This window comes from Idiotropiscis lumnitzeri, chromosome 13 (genome assembly GCF_059441095.1).
Source record: "Idiotropiscis lumnitzeri isolate Australia: NSW breed Sydney's pygmy pipehorse chromosome 13, RoL_Ilum_1.0, whole genome shotgun sequence".
NCBI classification, from domain to species: Eukaryota; Metazoa; Chordata; class Actinopteri; order Syngnathiformes; family Syngnathidae; genus Idiotropiscis; species Idiotropiscis lumnitzeri.
This window is the reverse complement of record NC_142403.1, coordinates 13,117,045-13,140,138: the sequence shown is the minus strand read 5'-3', so window position 1 is coordinate 13,140,138 and position 23,094 is coordinate 13,117,045. Positions and strand designations below refer to the sequence as shown.

Below are 23,094 nucleotides of genomic sequence, written 5' to 3'. Positions count from 1 at the left end.
CCTCCATCAAGGAGGTCAAGTCTGGCCACTTTACTTCCATTTCTCAGTGAATGGATGATAATGACAACATTCAGACGTATGCGAAAAGTGGAAACTCATTTTGGTTTGGCCTTGGAAGAGGTCTGAGCTCAGCTGAATGCAATTGCAATTTTCATCCGTTAACTCCGAGGAAGTTTGTCATTGTTGTTTTTTTTTAGGGTTCAAGCACACAGGACTGCTTAATACGATACTGATGCATAGTGAACTTTCCCACCCCTGCTGAGTCAAAAAATCCATACATTAGGGGCTCTATTTTCTTTCCAAGTCTAGTGCGCAGGGCCAGGCTAGACTGGATTTTGGTATTTTCGCGGACATGTAGAGCTTGCCGCAGTTAAATACAGGTGTTTTGCGTCGTTGTGGGTATGAGCACAGCAGTCCTCACGCCAGCAATTCTTATTATTTCTAGTCTTAAAAGATTCATACTTGCGGAACCACTGGAGTGATGGCGATGAACGGATCTGCTCCTTCTTTGTACAATAATGACACAAATATGTCAACTAGAATTTAATTCATCATGCGTGTTATATGATACAATACACGCATAAGCATTCCCGCGTATTCCATTGCACGCACCTGCTACAACTGACAAAGTGGACTAGACATTAGACCAGACAAAAGCAGGTCTAAGTTTTGGTGCGGATGGTGTTACACGAGTTTGGTGGATTTTATCGAGGCTCTGGCAGACAGATTCTGAGCTCCGCGGGTGTGTGTGGTGGACGTCATCATATTTCATTTATAAATATGACAAAAGCATGCACATATCCCTCTGAATCATTCTAGAAATCAATTAACTGAAAAAATAAACTATGGCGGCATTCCTTTTAAATGTACTTTGCGCTCGACTTCTTGCATGGACTCCAGTGAGCCATTTTATGCTTCTGCAATGTCGACTGCATGCTTCTCCTGCACAAAAGGGAATGAGTGGAGCTTCCGTTGGTCAGGAAACAAGTCGAGTGTATTCATTCCCATGTCTGCTCAAATGGCAAATTCTACCTGTGTGTGCCTCAGAAATGACCAAAAGAAGGAAAACCCCTCATATGCACACAGTTAGACCGCACTTCGCGCTAGACTTGCGCTGGGCATGATAATAAGGCACTTTACTTGAAACCTTTGGGGGTAGAAAATAAATTGAGGACAAAAAATCTTCAGTCTTGCAATCCAGCTGACCTACTTCTAGTCATCTGTTATGTTTTGTTGAACTAATAACAAATGTCCAGTAAATTTAAAGATAACAATCCAAATAAAAATAAGATCCATGTTTTTATTATGAATAATCCGCATATTAATTCTCATCCATGTGAATAAAGTGATAGACAGGAAATAGTCACGAGCACCGCGCGCGTGCACGCGTGGGGAAAGGGAAACGCTGTGACGTGACACTCGGCCTTGAAACATGAAACAAGTATCAAACGAAACAGCACAAATGGAGGTGGAAATACAAATTACTGCGACATTAAACATTTGGAATGCAAGCGACGCCGGTTTTTGATGGCTGCATCCCCGGGAGAGGGCGAGGGGACCGTCGGGGGCGTCGCGTGGAGGCTCATCGGCGCATCCTCGGAGCTTTCCGGCAAGAAATGCCGCCTTGTGTATTCGTCCTTCGGCCGCCAGTCGGACGTGTGCCTCTTCTTCGTCAAGGGGGAGTTCTTCGCCATGGATGCCCGCTGTGCACACTCCGGTAAAAAAGAAAAAAAAAAAAGAAAAAAGCTCGTTTCAAAAGCCGCAGCGTGGTTACAGCGGGCTAGCCATGTTATGGTTTCCCCTCCCCGTTGCCAAAACGGATTTCAAAGTAAAACGGGACGTTTCGATTAGACATGCTGCTAGACGTTATTAAACGGTCGTTTACATTTTAATACAGTTCATTAAAATGCGCATACATTTCATTTGTGACTGACCGCATTATGAAATAAGACACTGGGTGAGTGTTATTTCATTCCGAGGCGACATTTCAAAGTAAACGCTTCTTGAAAGCCTCAAGATACTTCACAAGAATTCAGAGTATGAGAAAAATATATATCATTCAACTAGTCAGGCATTTAATGTAAATTACACATCAACGTGACATCAAATTCCATCAATGAATGTCATATTAATGTTGAATTGACATCAGACGCCCTAATGATGCTAACTGGAATTAATAAAGCACTATAGTTTCCTGATGAACATCTCCTATGTTTCTCAGGAGGCCCATTGTGTGAAGGCGACATCGAGGAGGCCGATGGAATCCTGCGGGTTTTCTGTCCGTGGCATGACTACGACTTTGACATCAGAACTGGAAAATCAGGGACATCGTTGAAGGTGAGAAATGAAAGCGAGATGAGTCTGGAATAATTTTGTGCATTGTTTGAACCCTGTAATGTTGTACATGCTCGATGATTACGCATGGACTCTTGATGCATGTCGCGTAAATGTTGATAGGATGCACCTGAGGATTACTGTCTAAAATAACGCTGATGGTCTAATGTTTTTCATCAGCAACAAGTGCATGAAGTCAAGATGGAGGACGGTGACGTGTACGTGAAGCATGCAAGCTGTCTCTCCTTGCAGCCGTTTCCTTTCCATCCCAAGAGCTGAGCTTCAACCTTCCATACCCCTGACCGGGATGTCAAGTTGCTGATTACGGGCCGTCCTGTCGGTAGCGAGCACATTCGGGGCTATTTATATTTATTTTCCCTGCACTGCGCAGCCATCTGAAAGCATTCCTGAGCCTTATCTGTCAGTTGCTCAGACTTTGTACTTTGATTGCAAGTGAAGTCAGACAATGATGATATCAGGCAATTGTCTGAAGGAGACATCAGGACATGACTTCACATAGACAGACAAACATTTGGAGGGGTGGGGACTTGATCAAAAGTCGGAACTAAACGCAGAAGAAAAATATTTTACTGTTCTCGACTGATACAAAATATTGTGGAATCAAAATTGTTTTTCCAGTTGATGATTTGTTTTTTTTACCTCATATGTGGCCAGTAACCTCTCCGCTACTTAACACTGAGGTCAGAGTTGAGGGTGTGGGTGAGCTGGAACCTATCCCAGCTGACTTTGGGGAAGAGGTGAGTTAAAACCCGGACTGGTCGCCAGGTAATCACAGTCATGCGGACATATGGGCAATTTGAAGTCTTCATTGATCGGGACATACATGTTATTTTTTTTATTCTTCATTAATCCAACCATGCACGTTTTTATTTTCTTTTTTTGTTCTTTTTTTTTTTTTTTTTTAACCATTCTACTGACGCAGTAGGATGGAAGTCTGGTTTGAAAAGCGCCACGTGAATGTTCTCAACATCAAATGAATCATTGACTGAAAAAGTGTTTGTTTTTCTAGCCGTGCGCGTGTGTAATTATTTTTAATCTTGAGCCGCGGTTGCTGTTGCTATATTTTGTGTCAGCTCCATTTTCTGGCAGAGGCACAGCCACCCAGTCACGAAGGTGTTGGTGCCTTTTATATTCCGATCATAATTTCACTGGTTAGACCTTACTCGAGTGCGCATTTGAGGTCTTGCTGTGGGCTTTATTACTCATCGCTCTGATGGCTACACACCTTGGTGTTTAATTTTGTGTGTAGATGCACACAAATGATTTTATTTTGGGTGTTCTTGTCGTCTTTCACAAACTTTTTTAGACAGAAAACCCTTTCTCCATCGTGTCAGTGTTGGTGCACCCTGTCTTGTAATTTTCTTTTGAAGTTCCTATAAGGCGGAAATAAAAATAGTGTTGTAAATTTGACACTCCGCAGAGAAGAGTAATTAAAAACCCTGCCAATTTGAAATGAAATGGAAAAAAATGGCCACGTATATAAAATGAGACTTGAAAACCTCCGAACTTTCCTCACTCAACTGTCAATCCAATACCATTTTTTCGTGTTTGAGCTACGAAAATGTATCTGCTCAAAGCCTCTGCGTGTCTTGACTCCATCCCACTGAGTCCTCATGGAGGCTTTCCAAACCTTGACGAGAGGCGCTTGCCACTAGCTAGCTTGTGTGCTAACTTCCTCGCTGGCTTTATAGATGTGTAAGCTCACACTTTATGACAAACATTTTGCCGTATACATTTCTGCTAATTACAATCCCACAATGCTTTTCGCACCAAACGTGCAAACGGTTGTCTGAATACCACAAAATACATAACACTTGGGACGTTTAAATAATAACATCAAGTTGATTTGTAAATTACGGCATCCACAGACAAGACATGGCTAGCTAGCTAACCCCTCGCTATAGTGGTGAAGGAGGGGCGAAGTGCGTCATGGTCCCTGCACAGGAAATCTGAAAAACTGAATCTTCGTTGAATGAGACAAACTCACAACTTCATCAAAAAAAAAACATTTATGTACAGTTTCTTAATCATACGACAATTATACAATACACCATTTACACATGAAAAGTGACCGGTGTCACCATGCAAAAGTTAATGCTATCAAAGCTGCAATTCAAGGTGGCGGCTTCCTGCAAGCAGAGTGGCATGTGCAATTCTTTTAGTGGGAGAATATTCAAGGATGACCTCTGGAGTCAACTAGGATCGCTCTACTGTTAAATAATAAACATTTTGCAATGTGTTCTGTATGTGGCTCCAGTTACTTCAAGTCTATTGCATACGACTCATTCAAATACTCATATTGTAAAAAAAAAAAAAAAACAGAAAAACATTTGGTTCACAGGCTCTCCTGAAGCGACAACCAATGTCAAAGTTTTAATATTACCTTTGGTGGATAAGTGCCAGAAAAAAGGCTTTTGTGACAAAATTGAAACGACCGTGGCCATTTATGTGTCAGGGATTATATTAATAATATTTTATACTAAAATCAGTTTCTATTGTGTGTTTAACATGTAGTGCAGTGGAAGAGCAAGCGTTCTGGTTTTACGTAGATATAAATATCAAACACTTGAGATTCGAAATTATTCGAAATGTTGCCAATAAGCATACGTCTAATTCCAACAAGTTTGCTGGTTTTCCCATTCTTAAAGCTACAATTCCTCCATCCGAAAGATGAAGACGTTAAATCTTTGTCAGGCGAACATTTTACAACGCTCCTCCAAGTGAAAATGTTATTACGATGACTGCCCTTCCCACTGAGATCAACATTTTCTTTCCACACAGAATCAATCTTGTTTTTGTCTGTTGGAACGGGGCTTAAAGTCGCATCGTTTCATCCCCACGACGCTGCGAATGTTTTGCCTCTTAAGTGTCCTTCTCTGTTCCAAGTAACAGTTTGAGCAACATGATTTGCTTTCCCATGCGAGGCCTTGGCCAGCCTATTATTATTGTTAGGTTGTCGCTCAAACTCCCCCCTTGAAATGTTGTCGTGAATAAGCCGCCGCTGCTATCAAAGCATTCTTCCAGCTTGCATGTGCAACCACTTGTTGTGAAGCCTCTTACGAAGACCCCAATTACTTCACTTTTTCCTCCTTGACCAAACATTTCATCCATCAGCAGCTCTTCTTTCTACGGATGTCTGCGCAAGGCTAACGTTTCCTCCAGTTGCTCTGCAGATGTTTGACGTGACGATGAGCTGACAGACCGTTGCTATAGCTGCTGGATGCAATTATCGATCCACCCAACAATTGTGTTTTGGGGATGTGGGAGAAAGCAAAAACATGCGAACACCACACAGAGATTGAAATTTAAACCCGGATCACCTGACTGACTGTCGGCGTGACCGTTCGACAAGTACCAATGAGATTTTTTTTTTTTACCTAAACAACGTGACACTGTTCAGTATAAATCTTTCATGCAAACTACTACCTGGAAGAAAGCCGGTTCCCTTGTGATGGTAATGACTTAATCTCCTTGCTTTAATGACTTTTTTTTGTCTCCAAAATGAAGTGTGACTGTTAATGAACGTCTTCGTCATATCGCTGTGATGGCTCCCAAAGGAATGCACCGTTTATTTTCTAATTAACTCCACAAGTGTGTTTTTGTCTCAGCCTGTCCTGGGTTCCCCATGGACCGCCGTCGCCCTTGGATGATTTTTTTATTTTTGGGATTAGTTCAGCATGGAGAGGTTATCTTACTATTAGCGCTGCTAACGCTCCTTTTTTTTCTGATAAACATGTTTTAATGTTTAAAATGATGACAATAAAGATAAACTGAGTTACAGGAACATGTTCAACTATTGCTACTGTCTAAATGTGGTCGAAACCTGAAAGTTTAGTGTCGAAAGGAAGAAATTAAATTCCCTTGAAAGTGGCTGTCAGGAAAGGAAAATGATTGGGAATAACTGTAATGACCTCTTGATTGACGTTCTCATTCTCACGCTGACATCAAAGTTAAGTGTTGAGCTGAACTGTCGCTAACCAAAACAGCAGCACCCACCGGTGTACGTGAGTGTGAAGCTGTAAACAATCTCTCTGTGCTGTATTAAAAGTAATCCAAAAGACTCTTGAGATGTGACTCTACGCAAGGTTGCCTTACCTCAGCAGACAAATTGGCGTATCCATGCACAAACCTGAGAAAATTGCCAGAAAAGATCCACTGTTAGTTGATGGACTCTCTCGGTTTGCAGAGAAAGGACTCGGTGTCTGCAACTTTTAGGGACGTTCTTTGGAAAACAGTTTTTACATGATTGGGTGCCACCACCATAAACAGTTTGCTTTTTGATTCAGTCGCTGTTAAAAAAAAAAAAAAAAAAAAACGCCACCGGATACCACAAATGAGACCTATAAAATGTACATTCGCAAAAGTCAAATATGACTTTCAGACATAAAATGTGACCAGAGCTTTTAGATACATGCCAGGTACTGCTTTTCATATAGCCACAGGATGCATGTCTTTCAGGAGGGAGGGGTAAAAAAAAAAATATAGCAAACCCTTCAAGTCAGTATACGATAATTGGATATGTTCAGCCAGGCTCCACATTTTGCTGTTTGTCAGAGTTTGGTGATTTCCGTGGGAAAGAGGAAGTTCCTTCAGCAGAATGTCAGCTTTCACTTCCACAACATGAGTAGCCCGGAGTGAAGGTCTGGAAATGAAAATGGGAAAAAAAAGGAGTATGTTATTGTTCTACGACTCCCGATGGGAATACATTTTGCTTCAAGCCTACCTCTTGAGGCTATCATTGGCGCTGTTGCGCACGCACAACCGTCCTCCTCCTGCTTGTAGTGACAACCCTTCGACCCTGGGTCCTGCCCTGTTGCTCGGAGGGATAGGTCATCACTCGAGTGGATGACCTCTGCACCTGCATGCCTTCCATCTCCCTCATGTCTCTCGCCATCTGTGACAGTGTCTGTCCCGGGTTGGTCTGCAGCCGCTGGAAGAGGCTTTCCCTGTTGATTTTCCTCTCTGGACAGCTGAAAGTCAAAGCCACTCCTGAGTCGGACTTCATCTCTCGGGAGAATCCATCCGAGGTACCGTCAAAGCAGCGGCCGATGGCGATTTCTTTCGCCACCCTGGGATTCTGGTCTGTGACGGTGTATATGCCGTAATTATGTCCCAGAGGATCCACAGGTGCTAACATAGTAAAGGCATGAGAGTCGTTGTTTTGTGCAACTGGCGGGTGTTTGATGAGGTACTCCTGTAGCAGACTGTTGGTCGCAATCTTGCGACAGTTGCCTTGCGGGATGATTGAGATGAGCGATCGATCCACCTCGGCTTGATCAAACAACATGCCACTGCATTTGAACTCAACGCAAGCCGCTGAAGTGTTGGCCTCTCGCATGTCCCGAGTGCTGCGTATATCTCGGATGCCGTAAAGTTTGCCTCTCGTCTCTGGGTGTGATCCTCCCAGGTTTCTCGACCTCACCATCACTTCCTTTTGTCCGTGGACCTTAACCTTGATAAAACATGCTCTGAACTCTTGAGGGTTAGGCCACCATGAGAGGTAGTCCCCCATCCAGGTTGTCAGATCCGTCTCCTCAAAGGGTACGACGTTGTATTCATATTTGTCCTTCTCCACTCTGAAGAATCTGAAATGATTGGCATCAACAGGTGCATTTTCGCAGGCTATTAAATTCTGATACGGATATATTGGCCCATTGGTTTCATCGAAATTATTTTGGTTGGGTTTTGCCAAATTTATTCTGAAAGCTGTTTTCTTCAGAGCTGGGTCTTCATGGTCTGAGCGCTGGTAGTCTATTTTATCCAGATAAGGCTGAGACACACCGATGATGTTTGGATTCATCTTCGGGGAGGAGGGCGCTGCCTCCAGTTCCTCACCACCCATCATTGCTGTTACAAATGCGGTATAAGCGTCAGGCCTCTGGGCGTCACAGAAGGCCGGCAAACAGGCCCCGTTGTGGCCAGTTATGACGCTGTCAAAACGGCCCCATGCTCTTGGGTTGGACGAATAGCCAGGCTTGGGTTCAAGGTTGATTAAGCTGATCACGACACCTTCCAGCTGTTCAACGGGAAGGAATTTGTCACTCATGTAGGCACGGACTTTGACGTAGCAGCGTCTGTTTTCAGGCACATCCAAATTGAAGAGCCGACGCTCTCGAATCTCCATGTTGCCGATGAGAAAGGTGCGCTCCTCACGCTTGCTCCGTCCATGCCCGCCTGTCGTCGTCGTGCTCGAGAAGTCGCCTTCCTCCTCCCAGACGCCAGTGTCAGGATTCAACGACCATAGTTTCATTTTGGGAATGTGCTCTTGCATTTTGACATGTTGCGTGTCAAGAAGGACCTGCACTGCTCCGGCCCCGAGGACCTCCTTGTTGCTCTCGTCACGGAAGTCGACAGAGAACATGCCATAGGTCCTCAAAGGGAGCATGTCACCCTCAGGGTCTACAAAATTAAGGTCGCCAGGGGTGGCAGCAGCTGTGGTGATGTTTCTTGGGTCTATGAAAGTGACACTGGCTTTTACGGTTCCCTCGTAAACTTCGCCGTTGTCTTTGTGGAAGGAATTGGCTGGAATGACCAACTGCCCAATCGGGTCTTCCCCTTTCATTTCTCCCAGGTTGATAGCATTGGTCTCACCTGAATCAATATCAATCGGAGCCTGCTTCCTCATGACCTTCACATCATGGTAGATTGATCCGCCCTTCTTGTCTAAAATGAACACCTTCGGAGTGTCAATGAATTTCTCAGTGGGGTCAACAAAATTTACCACCAATCTCTGCGTGTCAGGAGTCACTTGTATGGTAAAGCCTCCCTGGTATCCGGTGGTGCCCGCTCTCTCTTTGCCAATGTAGATGTGACCGAATCGAAGTGGCTCACCGTTGTCAGCTGTGACCACTCTGCCTCGCACAAGCACCGTTGGCTGCACGCACTTCTGACAGCTGCACTGCGAGACGGACCGGATTGGAAGGCTGTAGCTCCCACAGTTAATGGTCCGACTTTCCATCGCTTGGACACCGCAACAAAACCCGGCGCCATCTCTGCAGCGCATATCAAAGTCGAGTGAGCCAGCACATTTGTTATGAGGGCAGCGGCCAGCGTTGTAAAACTTGGAGTTCGTCCCGGGTTGTACGCAATCCAGCGGGAGTCGGATCAGATGCGCCTCAGGAGTGGAATTGCACGCTGGAGCTCCTTTTGCTGTGGATTTGCGATAAACCAGAGTAAGGTATGGTGATACGACACATAAAAATGAGCAATTGGAGACATGTGAAACACTACTTGTTCTGAATACACCCAAAAGTCCCCAAACAAAAACATCTGAAATTGTGTCTCCAGCACCACTCCTATTCAGTGGCGTAAACTTGCAACCTGAGGTCACCAGGATCTGCAAATTGTCTTTTTTTTTTTTTCCTCAGAATGACATTTGCATTATGCGTGTGTGTGAATAAATAGTGTTGCACACTGTTTGGAACGAATGTGATGTGGCTGAAATAATTCACGCTGATTTGATTTGGCTCACGGTTGCCCCCAGTGGGCAGTATCCTCGCCTCACTCCCCATCCCCTAAGTAGTTTGGTAAATGTAGACGCCAGGGGCCATGTTGCATACCTTGATGACCGACAGTACTCAAAGCTTGATGATAAATGGTGCCAAGTCTCCAAAGTGTGGGTGATTAAATTCTGCAATATTCAGTACATAATATAAAAAGAAATGGCCCTGCACACTCATAAAACCTCAAGCCGTGATAACTTGCTCGTGCTTTAATGCCGTTTGCTCATTCTTAAACCATTTATTGAGCCAAAGCACATATTTTGCATTTGAAAAGTCTATTGGAAGAATGAAAGAATGATGATCTCTTCCCCATTCCAATTTGGGCCTGTTTATTTGAACACAAAGCTGTACTTGCAGGAACTGCTAGAAAGACTCATCGAGATTTTACATCATAATTTTTCTCACCAGTTTTGTGACTGACTCGTTTCCCGCAGCGCATCCAACGATGTCTCACAGTGCTGAACTAAACTAAATCACTGTTCTAAACGAAGAAATGTCTGGAGGAGACACTATGTGCGTAGCGCTACTACATTTAAACGCATACTTGTCGGATTCTCAACAATAAAGGGAATTTATTGTCAAGTTTGCATTTCATCTTCACCTTAATCGTTTGTAGAACTCGCGTTGCTTTTGAAAGTGGCTAGAAATAATAAAAGAAATGGTCTTGAACTTCAGCCAGACTCTGATTATCTTCCTCTTTATCCCCTCCCAAAATGAAATGGCCCATAAAATGTTTCCCCCCGCTTCTCTGAGATGTTTTTTTTTTCCTCTTAATGCACGGACACGGCTCACAGATGAGGTCGAAAGCTTGGGGTCACTTGGTCTTCAGTTGTAATATTCCGTCTCTAAAGACCTGGAATGAATTCTCCTTTTGCTCGATCCTGTGAGGCATTTCGAGTCAATTTGTGGAGTCAGACAGATCGTCACGTTTATCGCACCACTGTGCATTGACCAAAAAGGGATTTGTATCAGTCGAATGCTGGTTTTGGCTGGGTTTTTGTGTTAGGAAAACAAACACACAGTAGCTAGGGCATGATGGATCTTCAAGACTTACCCATGACAGTGAGAGATGCTGGGGAGGACTTAATGCTGCCTGCAGAGCTGCTGGTTTTGCAATAATACTGTCCCGCTTGCTCTGGCTTCAGATCTTTCAGGACAAGCTCCTCTTGGTACTTGTACACTTTTCTGTCCAGTAGAGTGCCATTGTGGTACCTTGACCAAACCGGATTGTAAAGTTATATATATAATATTCCTTCCAACACAATTAAATGCCTAAAAAAAGTTATTATTAAGGCTGGTGTTTAGAAATTCGATAAATCGAATTGAATCGATTTTCATAGCTCAATACTGATTCATAAATCCATACATTGATACTTTAGATTTGTCTTTTTTTGAGTCAACACTAAAGTAAACAGTCTGCTTCCATGAAGGGCAACTGATGATGATGATTTACTCTTGAGAGAATGAAATGGACAATTTCAAGTTAAACAAGGTCTCTGAACAATTAATTGATTCGCAAAATAGTTCTCTATTAATTTGATAACGATGAGCTGGAATAAATTTGCGGGAATAATGTGTTGGCAAAAACTTGGACTCACCAGGAGTATTTGTCAGGCATTGGTGATCCGGTTGCCTTGCAACACAGCTGCACGCGCCCGCCCTCGTAACGCACCTTGTCCTCCGGGTGCTTCACAATGTACGGCTTCTCTGTGGGGAAGCAGCAGAGCCTGAACGACTGCTTCGGGAGCTCGTAACACTCACTTATCTTACACATCATTCATGTGTTTTTAAAGTTATTTGGACTTTTGTTTTGCTTTTTAGTCGTTTCCATGCAACCAAATAAGTGCCGCTGTGAAGTCGTATGAGTTTGGGAATTGTACTTGATGTGTTTGTCAGTTTCATTATGAGAGTCCTTGAACTGTTAAAAATCAACGGTATGATGTGAAAGAAGAAAATGTCAATCTCTGTTCCACTAGCAATGCACCATATGTAACTACACCATGGATATAGTAGTGATGAACTTAAATGTTGGAGGGGGCCATCATTTCACCACACACTTCCTAAACAGATATATGACAGAAATGCTATTTTAAATATGGGCAAAATACGTGCAAAATCTGTGCTTTTAATATTTTTGATACTACATTTTTCAAAGCATGTATGAAAGCCACTATTCTAAACCAAAAACAACAGCTTTGTAGCAAACAACAAAATAATCATTTTCTGTATTGTTTTTTTCCAGTGCAATAAAAAAATTCTGTGTGTAAAGTGCAAGAACACATTTTTGCGTTGTTTTCCAAATTTTAGGATTTAATTTTTTTTTTTTAAACTTATTTATACATTTATTTTTATCATTTTTTGTTTTCCCCCGCGACACCCCGCAATGTTTAGCAGCGTTTTTTTTAAAGAGTTAAGAAAAAAAAAAATCAAAAATTAAAAACAAAAAAAAAATTGGGCCGTTAAAATGAATCTAAGGGCCACGCAGAGTTTGGTCGGTCTGTGGGCCATCAATTGCTCATCCCCACAGTAATCTATGTAATTCATTATACCGTTGGCCGAAAATAAGTGTTTGGGAGATTTGATATTCTGGTTACAATTATTGCGAGAGAGAATTTAGAACTATGCTCAGTTTTGCAATTTCCAGCATTTTTTTTTTTTTTTTGGGGGTTGACTTATAATTTGGACAAGCACTATAGCAATGAATGTATCTACTAACCAGCTGATCTGAGGACAGCCGACACCCAGGAAATGCCTGTGCTGTTACTGCTGGAGGAGACGGTAACGGGGGCAAACTTGTCTTTCCTGATGATGAGCGAAGTGACGTCAGACGAGCAGATTCCCTGCAGCCTGAAATGGCCTTTGGCGTCCGTCCGGGCACGGATGACTTTGGGCCGACCGGCAAATGCCACCAAAGCCCCCGCCACAGGGACCCCCGTCACACTGTGGACGTCGCCGCGCAGAACGTGGCCATCACACACGCAGCGGCCGCAGTCCTCATCGGGACGGCCCTCTGCGCACACGCGCTGGCATTTTGCTGTGGAGACGATGAGGGCAGGTCAAAGACGAATGCCGCCGGTGATGTCAAAATATGTGGCCGCCCTACATCATACCTGGACATGGACTCTTGCCACATTTTTGAGTTTCAGCAGGGCGTCCGGTGCACTGTACTGTCTCCGAGGTCTTCACGCAAGTCCTCCTTCGGATCCTCCGACCCCCGCCGCATGTCACTGAGCAAGACCCCCAGCGACCCCACGGACTCCACTTAGCTGCTTACACACACAATCGGGAAACAATTACTTTAAGGGAAATTAACTAATGATAGACCGATTATCGGCCAGGCGGATAATCGGTGCCGGTTTTTGACATTTTGACAATTATCGGCATCAGACTTTTTTTTTCTTAACGTTGAAGGCTGATAAATTAAAAGCTGGTGTATTTTGACTCGCTGCACCACACTCTCTCTTTCTCTCTGTCTCTGCTGGGCCTGCAGAAGCAGATTGACCCACCCACAGCAATAATGTTTGTGCATCCCTTTCAATTTGACGTCTGCATGTGCGTAATCTGGCTTTCTCTGTGCTGTGCAATACAAGTAATGGGAATCAAATTTTCTCTTGAGGGATTATGTGTATAGAACATTACATACAATCATTTTAATTTCCATCTTGAATAATAATGTCTCAGTGAAGCAGCATGTGGCTCATTGCCCAAGGTTATATGTGTACACTCGTTCCAAGCAACTGAAAACAATTGTATGCTTGTGAGCATGAGGCGGTTCATATTTTGTGTCTATGTGACGACAATTTACATGTTACGCGTCAGAAGACCTTGGATGCTGCTTTCCACATGTCTGTGCAACAGTACTTTGTGCTATTTCGCTCATTTTTGTAAGAATAGGAAGAAGACAACTCTTAGTGTTTGCGGGTCACTCAGAACCTGGTTGAGGTGGCTGACGAACAACTCGAAATTCATCGTAATATTCTAAAAGCTTCAAAGTCCAAAAGAGAATCTAGAATTTGTATAAAAATTGCACACACACACGCACATCTATAGATACATTTATTCCCGTGAGTTGATGTTCTTGTTATTGCATCATTGCAAAGGGCCCCTTTGTAATGCATGTGTTGACCAGTTTCACGAATCAACACTAAATAGGTTGGACATGTTTGTCATAACAGGACGCACGAAAAAAGTTTAATAGCCCATGTGGGAAAGTGTGCAGGAAGTCAGTCATTTCGGTTTCAAGCCGGATGAATTCCAAGTCTCGTTCTTTTGCAAACTCTTACTGCAGGATTTGGAAGGATTGCGAGGGCCCAGTCATCGCTGCTTGTAACTTTAATGATTATAATCACAATTTTTTTTTTTTTTTTAGAATACATTTGAGACAGTTAAATAACGAAGGAGCAAATCTTACCTGTGCCACAAATAGTAGCTAGGCCTCATGTTACTCAAATGAAGGTTGCAATCACCTGTGCATGGAGGGTTGGTGCACTCCCGCCTCTCTGAATGGTGGCCATGGCAGGCAGGAACCAAAAGCAAAGGCAATGGCTGCGTGCTCATGCATCTCCTCTGGCGGACCTGGATGCCCACATCGTTGCAAACTGTTGTCGTGCATGGGCCCCACTCGCCCCATTCGGTCCAGAAGCTCTGCTCTGAAAATCAAGAAGGAAGAAGCATGTTAGAAGGGGGGAAAATATGCACAGTGCAGTGCTAACCTTGACTTTGACGGTTCATTTGTTTTGTGACCAAGCTTGTGACAGAAAGCAAAAAAATGGACCAAAAGGTATTTTCAGTTCCTACTCTTGGACCTCGACTACCTGGTGGGCACTGAAAGCGGACATGGTAGTTGGAGCAGGTGCGTCCGTCGGGTTGCTCCTTGTTGATGCACCAGAAGCCCTTCTCCAGACTGGAGTGGACCACTTCTCCCGTGTCTGCCGCAGCCACCCAGTCAGTGGTGCGAGCCTCCATCGCCATGGGCCTCGAGCACACTCTCTCTCGGTAGTAGAAGCGGATGGCCTCAAGGCGCTCGTAATCTCCGTTCCCACCAGGGTGGTCAATATTAAACCACGACGTCCACTCTGTCAGACCTGCGGGCAATCATAAGGATACAATTAGAAATAGAATAAACACAAATATGGAGTCATTGCATCTTGCTGGTCAAAATCAAAGATGGAGCTAAGCCTTCATATCAGAAAAGATCTGCTCATCTCATTTAAGATGAGCACACGTCGGGGAGTCATTGCGAAGCAGATGAGGCCCGTAGTGCATTCAGCAGGAAAATGAGAGTATCGACAATAAATGAATGCATTGGCAACCCATTCATGGAATGGAGCATTTTTTTTTTTTTTTTTACAACAGAGTAGACCTCAAGGTCTGAAACATTTGTCACCTGTGAATCATTGACTGGATGTCTACCGGCTGGAATCGTAATCACTAAAAGGCGCTCATGTTTCATTCAAACAGTAAGAACTTCTGGAGCCCAGATTGGAAAATGTAATAAACTCAAATGACATCCTGATTAAAAGAGATTGTTTAGATCAAGATGTCGAAATAGAATAAACTGAATTTTCCTCCAATGATTTACAGTAAATTGCCATAATACGGTACATTTAAAAGAATAATAATAGTTTAAAACAAAGTGACAAAAACCTTCATTTATCTATCAACCTGCAAATAAAATTCTAATACTGTTCGAATTATAATCCATCAGATAATTATTACCACTTTTGGGGGGTTGTTTGTTTTGCGAATGAATGTGCCAATCGAAATACTGTTCATGTTTGGCTCTCATTGGTTGTTGTAGGAAATTACAGCCATCTGATTGGCTGTTGCTAAGCTAGTCTCGCGCATCTGCAATTGCTCCATAGCAGGATGAATCGGCGTGTGACAAGATTTACGTCAGACTAATATTAAAGTTGGACTTTTGTCAGTCTTCAAACCTTAAAGGTAATCTGTATGAGACTGCCTGGCAAGAGTTCACCGCTCGAACGGCGTCCTGGTGACTCGGTAAGTGACGCCAATGCTAATATTGCTCACAAATTAGCCACACACCGGACGCCAGTAATGAGCATGCGCAGTAGCAAGCTGGGGAATTTGTCTCTGTTTTGACTGCAACGTGCATGAAAGTTACAGTCACTGTCTTTTCAGTGTCTTCTTTGTTGAGTATTTTTGCAATCTTAAAATCAAAGTATTGTGTGAATATATGCCTCAGGTCAGAGACAATTTACAAAAGGTATTAGATACAATGATGGCAAAGGAACTCAAATGGGGAAATGTTGTTGTAGCTGTCACTCTAAATGGGTGACTGCATTTTTCCACCTGCATTTTAATTTTATCGACTGAGAACTCCTTCTTCCCATATGCCAAGACACTCCAAAAAACATTCAAGACTCAAATTGTCCATTGGTGTGAAAATGAGTATGAATGTTTTTTTTCTTTTCAAGTGTACAGTGGGGGTGCGTGTGTGTGTGTGTGTGTGTGTGTGTATTTTTTTTATTGAATTCCCGTCAGTAGTTCTATACCTGTTGTTTGCATATCAGAAAAACTGTTGAGTGTTGCTCTCCCGCTCCGGACCGATGCACGCTCCCTCCGAAAATCTGTAAACAGAAAAGAAGTATTTTCGTTAGTGCAAACAACATGAACTTCATTCTGATTCCTTTGAAAACAGTCGTCAGCTGGCAACGAAAAAAAAAGTTTGTTTGGATCGGGCAGTAAACTTAAAAACTTAAAGCACGGTAACGGGAATAAAAAGGTGCTAATGCGCCGTTTGTGTGCATGCGTCTTATTATAAGTAACAGGCAGCTCCAGTGGTGAGCATCTCTCCCAGTGGTTGATGTTTTTTATGACTACGCCTCGAGCCTTTCTTGCAGTGCCAGCAGCACATTAGTTTGATGGATTGAGGAAAGTGAGATGTCAACGCCGCCGATCAAACGCCACTCTTAACAAGCCAAAATGCAGCTAGTGACGAAAGACTGGATTGCCTTCTGGCCCGGTCCAAGAACAACAAATGCGATCATTTACAGGTCATTAGCATGGCGTAAACAAGTGATTTGCTGAAAAATGAGATATCTGCATTTGATCGGCAGAGCAGGAGCAGCTTTTGTGGCTTTAAAGCAACAATACAGAATAGTTTATAACTGTATCGACATGCAACGTTCCAAGCTTGCGAATGAGTGGGAAAATGAAAGACTCTTTCAGACTTACAAATTCGTGATCGTCGCCATTGGAACCGGTAATCAGTGGGTTTTTTTATCGACATGTTGGAAACTTTTGGTATGTGCTTTTGAGGATGCATTCATTGTTTTACACAATTCCATTCTATACTTATTTTCTTCTAAACAAACAATGTATCGGTCCTATTGGGCTCCATTCTACCACAGTTTACAAAATAGTTTTGTCCAAGTCAAATTTTCAGTTGAAGTCCAAAGATTTTGCTAATTAAAAAAAACAACAACCTTCTCTAATTTTCATTTGTATGGATATTAGCAGCTTATCATCATTTCAAGATGTTTGCTGACAGAGGCTGTAAACTGGGAAATTGCAAAGAGTTTTACAAGGTGCCTAATGGTTTTAATAAGGTTGAAAGAGGAAATTTAGATGCGCCACGGCCAAATGTTTTGCGATCAAAAGACTTTTCTTTCTTGTATTTTGGAGAAATATGTGAACACGCAATGGACTTTTTAAGCACGTGCCGTGTCACGTGACTTCAGCTCACTAAATTATAACACAAGCCAGAACGACTTATAATTTCCGACGTATATTTTGTTTCCTTTGTCCTTAAAATTCTCACGTGTGCTATTTCCGTCTGCTTCTACGCTTTTCGCACTCGTGAAGTTTAACCTTCAACCTGGACATTTCCAACGACTTGTCAGAAGTTCAAACGGAGCATCGGCCAACCCACCCCAGCGACCCCTCGTAAAGCTGGACGGGAAAAAGAAACATAAACGACACGCCAAAGGCTGCAGGGCATGATGTGCATCACGGGGCCTGGTTAGCAACCCGGTTCCACTTATACCGGCACCTGTGTGCCACGCAAGCTTCCGGATTATGACTCCGCAACAACTGCGATTCTTATTTTAGCGTGTTTTTTCCCCAGTCGCGTTTGCGACACAGTGGCTCTTTGTGACGCACCTCTTCTGCTCCATACATCATGCTGCTGAGAGGGCGCCAAATTAATAAAAGGGGAACGTGCGGAAAAGGCCGAGGTGTCACCGCAAGTATGACTGTGCCAGATGGATGCTGAATGGAAGTCTGGAGCTTGTTTATTACCCCTCCTTCCCTTGTTACATAACTTCTTGGCTTGGACTGCCAAGCTTGCAAGGTTGTAGTATAAATTGATGCATCTTACTGCTTGACAGTGCGGGCAACTCTGGCACGTTGTGTGTTCAGAGATGATCTGTTTGCCATATCATATGGAAGTTGTTTTTATATTTGGCGAGCTTCTTCATCAGGCTGTGCATAGTTTTTTTTTTTTTTTTTTTGCATTTCCCCAGTTTGGATTCCTAAAGCAGCTGCGCCTCATTATGATATGCAATTTTGCTCCTGACATTAGCTAATGATGCACATCAGCTGCATGACTTGTTGTTCTTTTACTGTGCGATGAAGTGTTAGCCTTGTAAGCCTGATTCCGTTCAAATATTATTGAGCACATTCAAACGATCTCAACGTCCTTGCTTGAACTGAAACTAAAAACCGCCCACAGCACAAAGAATCTCATTAGCAATACATTAATCCCACATGTAGACCAAAGATAAGACATTATTTGATTATCATACAGTATATAAAAAGTCATTTGTACTCAAAAAAAAAAAAAAAGCATGAATCAAAAAATGTTCTGCATTTTATAGCCAAATTCCATTCCTACCACAAAGACGAGACCAGAATTTGTCGGAATGCACTGTAGTCAATCAAAATCCTACGGTGAATCATTATTTGGATGAAAACACTTTAAGAATGAGTATAAATGAAAAGGAGGAAGTAGAGAAGCCATGACAAGGTTGCTGAGTGAACTCAAAATGTCGGATGTCGGTTCTGTCGTAAACCAAGAATCCACTTTGCAGTTATACCTTGATTTATTTTGAGTTGAACAGCTAATCGAAATCAAATTATTTCTATCGAATTCAAATCACGTCAATCAAATCCCATTTCATTTTTTTTATTTATATCGTGTCAAGATAAGTTTGGCGCACATGTTTACAAATGACACTTTTATTAAACTCGTTAAAACGTGTGACATTGACGTGATGAAGCCGCGGACTTGACTTATATTGAATTAATTCATGGATTCATTCGTTAAATATGGAATTAAATTAATCAGCTGAATAAATAACTACACCGTTAAATAATTCAATAAAATTGTCATGAATTAAATGTTTCATTCATTAATTAATGACAATTTTAATTAAACATACCATGGTGTATTTATTCGTTTAATTTTGGCACTTTCAGTCCTCCACAGGTAACAGGAGGAATCTCTGAATGCAGATCATCACAAGATATGATGCGGAAGCCTCTTATGTGATGTCTTTGCTGGTAGCTAAAGCCAAGAAGCCGGCTTATTCACGATCGCTGAAGACCTGAGAACCGATCTCTTCTATGATCCAAAAGAAATCAGACACTGATGGCAAAGTTTTTTTTGTTTGTTTTTTTTAAACCCAAAAATGCTTTTCTGTGGTTCAGGGGTTTTTGCCCAAAAACTATTTCTCACGGGGTACATCACTGAAAAAAATGTTGAGAACCACTGGTTTATAGCAATAGAGGTTAAAAAAAGAAATTTAGTTTGAAAAAAATGCTTATTAAATAACAATGGAAATATCGATGAGCAAAATCGCATTCGTTTTCAAAAATTCCACTTCACCAGCACAGTTAAAAAATCTGACATAAAAAGACTTCAACGAACAAATAGCCTCATAGGTGAGAAAGTCAAGAATCGATTTGTTACAGCTTAAGCTACTAGCCAGCTCTAATGACCCCTCTTCTTATCCCGTCCAAAGCCATTCAAGTCATCCGGCCATTTGGATCATCTGGACACGCAGCCTTTGCAACTTCAAGTCCTCCTCCAACTGCTCGTCACCCTCCACGTGCAGTCGCACCATTAAGGCGAGCATGTTGGAAAGGCCTCAAAAGCAAAGCAGCGCCACTGTTCTCCTCTTTGAGCTCTGCATCCCAAAGCCGCCAAACAAGTCGCTCAAGGCGTGTCTGACGACCGAGAAAGGAACGTGCCACTGACGACCATACAGATATTTCAACTCACTCCACCCGTCCTTTTTTTTTTTTTTTTTTTCCACTCTCTCGTTGAGCCGGACTCCAAGCCAACAGGTGGGAGAGTGGGCTCCATGCGGTACTTAGTTGGCGATTTTCGGAAGGCGCTACTGGCAAAAGCGTTGCTAGGGTGAACTGAGGACGAATGAAGCAAACTTCACAGCAACGTTTTGCTGTTTGCGATGCCAAAACAATTTAAAGTTTGGAGGAAAATGACTTTGTAGGGAGCTCTTCCTCTGATTTTTTTTTTTTTTTTTTCCGGACATTCATCTATGGCTATCTCAAAATGTTTACTTGCGTAGGTCTCACAGTCCAAAGAGAAAGTGGAGCTGCAAACGTTTATTTGGCATCAGTGGACGATTTAGTACAGATTTATTCATCTGGCCCACATGTTCATTTTTAAGACTTCTGTTTTTTGTCGAAATTGTTCTAATTGATTTACTGTCACCATTAAAATGAAAATTGGAACAATATTTGTTAAATTAGACATTCCATCTTTTTCTTCTTTTTTTTACCTAATCTAAGAACGATCTGGCCCATCAAAAGTTTGGTTTTGTCAAACTCTTTGCGGAAACACCGCACTACGTAAACTTAAAACGAAATACAATAAATATAAAACTATATTTATTAAAAAAAAAAAAACGGTTAATAAAGCAAAAGAAATATCATCACGATATGCCCGGCCGGGCACTGCAGCCATTGCCCATTACATTTTCCAATGATTCTCACGCTTGAATTTACGAACTCTGAATTTATCTTGAATGCTCTTTTCCGCCCTTCATTGGCCAGTATTTGATAACTTCTAATTGAGTCAAATGCACATCACATTTAAGACAATTTTGAAAAGTGAAGAAAGCAAAGCATGGCGGGAGGAGGGAGGGGCGCTCTGCTCAGCTCCTCTGCTATCAGCACATGTTGTTGATTATCTTGTTGCTGGAGCGTGCTCGTGTCATAATATTGGAGCGCACGAGCCTCAATGGTGGTCCTTACCGTACAATGCATGCACACGTGCGCTCTCGCCCTTTTGTACTATGAGCTCACCACCAATTTACACTCACAAATCAATCATCTCATCAATTTCAGGTGAAACTTCATTCTTTCAGTCACTTACCTTGACTCAAAGCCGCGGAAGCCAGGAAAGCCAGCAGGAAGGCCGCTATTTTTAATCCCGACATGGTTCCGCTCGGTCGCTCAACAGCACAGGGGAGTGAATCGGTCCCTGGTCCCTGGTCCCTGGTCAGGTGAGTGTGATGCTGAGAGGTGTTGTCGCTGCTCAGGCAGCAGTTGTCCAGTCGGGGGCGGGAGGCCGGTGGTTTTTAAAAAGATGGAGCAACGTGGGCGCTCGCCAATCCGGCCCCTCTCTGCTCACCATTGGTCAGCAAAATCTGGGTCCCCCCCGTATCGTCTTCCTCAAAAAGTTATAAGGGAGGAGTTGGGGGTTCACACACAATGCAGAGTGAAACGAGGGGGGTGGAAGCTAAAAAGAACACCGTTATTGAATTGTGGCATTTTGGAAAATGATTTAATAAATACGTTGAGCCCCACATTCATCATGGGGGATGAATTCCAGACCCACTCACTTTATGTGGAAAGCTGCCATGTAGACAGACGTGACAAAAAAAAAAAAACGTCTTTTAAGTACAGTTTTACCCCTCCTATACTTTGAAAATACTTTTGAAATGAATAAATCACAATTTTTAAACACATTGAAAATATATTTGAATGCAAAAGCAATCTGTAGACTGCTGTGCGTCTTGTCATGTGACATCTCCGTTTTAGATTTGGAACCTTAAAAAGGCGGGGCCTGGTTGAGTCTTCGTGTGAGTGTCTGGGTGTGAGCTGCGGTTCGCAGCTGCTCTCGTGTATGCTTATATTTCGGTCTCTTGTGAAACATCGGACTGATCCCCTCCATCGATTATGAAATGATTAATTTAGAGCAATTATTCTCAATTGGGGGAATTGTGTACCCATTTTAGCTGGGTCACTGACAGCTCGGAAAGGAATGTCATAGCGGACCTCATAGCTAGCAAGAGAAAAAAAAAAAAACGTAACACGTCTGCCATATTGAAATAGTTTTTTTATTCCTTACTGTCTCTGACGTTCTCCGTCTGCACTCGGCCTCTGCTTCCACTTGCGGTTTACGCATGTAACTTTTTTAACAGTCACTGATTGCGCGGCCGTGCGCTGCCAAAAGGATGGAAGTGGCGTCATATGTCATGCCACTCAAAAAAAAAAAAAAAAAAAAAAGCCCAGCGAAGGCAAAGCCTCCACATGAGCTTATGCAGCGTAATATTGGGCTTGTTTTGCGGCATGCGAAGCGCAGCTAATGAGGAATGTTTGCTTGTTAAAGGCTCGCTTACAGCAAAGCATTACATGTGTTTATCTGTTTTACACAGCCGCTGGGATTTCAAAATGGGGTTATACAATATCCAGCCATCCATCCATCCTCCAAACCGCTTATCCTCTCATTTTTTAATGACTGTAAAACAATCTGAGGTATGGGTCATGATATACGTAGTATGTTGTTTCGCGGTTATAACGGGCGGACAACGCACAACGGGGCAAGAATACGAGACGGACCGCTCAGTAGGTTTTCGTGTGGTCGACGTAGAGCTTCAAAGTGTTTTTCCGACTTATATTTTACATTACTGTCATTATGACTTTCGTCATGTGTTAGTGTAGGTTAATGATGGATTACGGCGCATTCCAATTTACGTATAAATCTGAGTTATGGAACGTCTACCTAATGCTTAGTCAATGCGGATGTTCCAAAGAAATATTGTTGAGCCAAATCATACACAGATGCGCAGTGGTGGTATCTTGACTTATGAGTTGAAATTGTTCCGTGATTAAGCTCATCGCTCACATTACTTGTTTATAATTCAATTTTACCATTTGAAATGGCATTGAGTTGTTCCAGCCAACCCCCCCACCCCCCCAAAAAAATGGGGTAGTAAAAATTTCTCCATAATATATTTAT

At 42.7% G+C, this 23,094-nt stretch overlaps 2 protein-coding genes across 2 annotated transcripts; one reads left to right on the top strand and one right to left on the bottom strand.

Annotated features, from left to right (window-relative positions):
- The first annotated feature begins 1,382 nt into the window (after positions 1-1,382).
- LOC148324448 (Rieske domain-containing protein) lies at positions 1,383-4,594 on the top strand. The gene is made up of 3 exons (XM_088312628.1): positions 1,383-1,717; positions 2,222-2,337; positions 2,515-4,594. The coding sequence occupies exons 1-3, from the start codon at positions 1,528-1,530 to the stop codon at positions 2,611-2,613; spliced, it is 405 nt and encodes a 134-aa protein (XP_088168754.1). The 5' UTR covers positions 1,383-1,527; the 3' UTR covers positions 2,614-4,594.
- On the bottom strand, positions 4,384-21,372 carry cilp2 (cartilage intermediate layer protein 2). Its single transcript, XM_088312627.1, has 10 exons — positions 21,226-21,372; positions 16,376-16,450; positions 14,672-14,941; positions 14,324-14,506; positions 12,968-13,123; positions 12,574-12,891; positions 11,456-11,564; positions 10,912-11,069; positions 7,079-9,504; positions 4,384-6,997 (listed from the first exon to the last, which is right to left on the bottom strand). Exons 1-9 carry the CDS (start codon positions 21,287-21,289, stop codon positions 7,091-7,093), a joined length of 3,747 nt encoding a protein of 1,248 aa, XP_088168753.1. The 5' UTR covers positions 21,290-21,372; the 3' UTR covers positions 4,384-6,997; positions 7,079-7,090.
- Positions 21,373-23,094: the final 1,722 nt, after the last annotated feature.